General features: G+C 28.6%; 1 protein-coding gene across 1 annotated transcript in view; it reads left to right on the top strand.

Annotated features, from left to right (window-relative positions):
• LOC107611597 (phosphatidylinositol 4-phosphate 5-kinase 6) overlaps positions 1–1,031 on the top strand; it is a 5,779-nt gene that overhangs the window by 2,380 nt on the left and 2,368 nt on the right. The window contains exons 4-5 of the mRNA XM_021109789.1: positions 406–522; positions 765–958. Of these exons, the coding sequence (XP_020965448.1) occupies positions 406–522; positions 765–958 (311 nt within the window). The remainder of the gene's footprint in view (positions 1–405; positions 523–764; positions 959–1,031) is intronic.

Raw genomic sequence — 1,031 nt, 5'->3', positions numbered from 1 at the left:
ATTAAATTAAAGATAACTTTAAATTATTATCTCCTTAATATTACTGTTTAAATATTTACTTTTCTACTAATAATTGTCTATTTAGGAATTTTAGGTAACATTATTTGTCATTTTACCACTTATACTCTTATTCGATATAACTCATTTTGACAGTACATTTTCTCAATCCTATTAAATGTTCTTCTATATGCTAAGGACAATTTATTCAATTACATCATCGTTTTCTATAAGTTTAATATTTTTCTATTATTGTTTAAAATTAGACAACTAAAATGATACTGTAGGGACGGAGTAGGCACTATATGTTCAGAAAAGAATTGCCTTTGATGCAAGTCTTCAAATAATATTGCTTTGTTTTTTTATGTTATTTCTCTAGTGAATGATGAATTCATAACATGAATGTAGGTTTTTCTTAGAATGTTGCCTGGTTACTACAAACATGTTAGAGCTTTTGAGAACACTTTAGTCACCAAGTTTTTCGGCCTCCATTGTGTTAGATTAACGGGAACAGCTCAAAAAAAGGTAATGCCAAGGTGTGTAAAATCTTTTTACATTAGAATAAGAATTTAATTTTAATGCACTAATAATATAAAACATTTTATATACATTTATCAAATTACACTATTTGTTAGAAAATTATTCACACTATTAATATAAAAAATTGTTATTTTATAAAACGGTTTTACGCTAACAATGCGTCAAATTAAATTCTTGGAATAATCACTAGGGAGAAAGGTATATTGATTATGTAGTATAAATTTCAGGTTCGATTTGTCATCATGGGAAATCTATTCTGTTCACAGTACCCCATCCATAGGCGCTTTGACTTAAAAGGTTCAACCTTTGGTCGAACAACTGATAAGCCTGAATCTGAAGTAGATCCTACCGTAACACTCAAGGACCTTGATCTAAATTATTTATTTCGATTGCGGAAGGCTTGGTTTCAAGAATTTTGCAGGTATTTGTCACTCTGCGTTGCATGGGTAACACGTATAATTATATTACGTATACACTAAATGTTAATCATAAAA

Source organism: Arachis ipaensis, chromosome B08 (assembly GCF_000816755.2).
Source record: "Arachis ipaensis cultivar K30076 chromosome B08, Araip1.1, whole genome shotgun sequence".
NCBI lineage: Eukaryota > Viridiplantae > Streptophyta > Magnoliopsida > Fabales > Fabaceae > Arachis > Arachis ipaensis.
The sequence above is the reverse complement of the archived record's forward strand: the minus strand, read 5'-3'. Positions and strand labels throughout refer to the sequence as shown.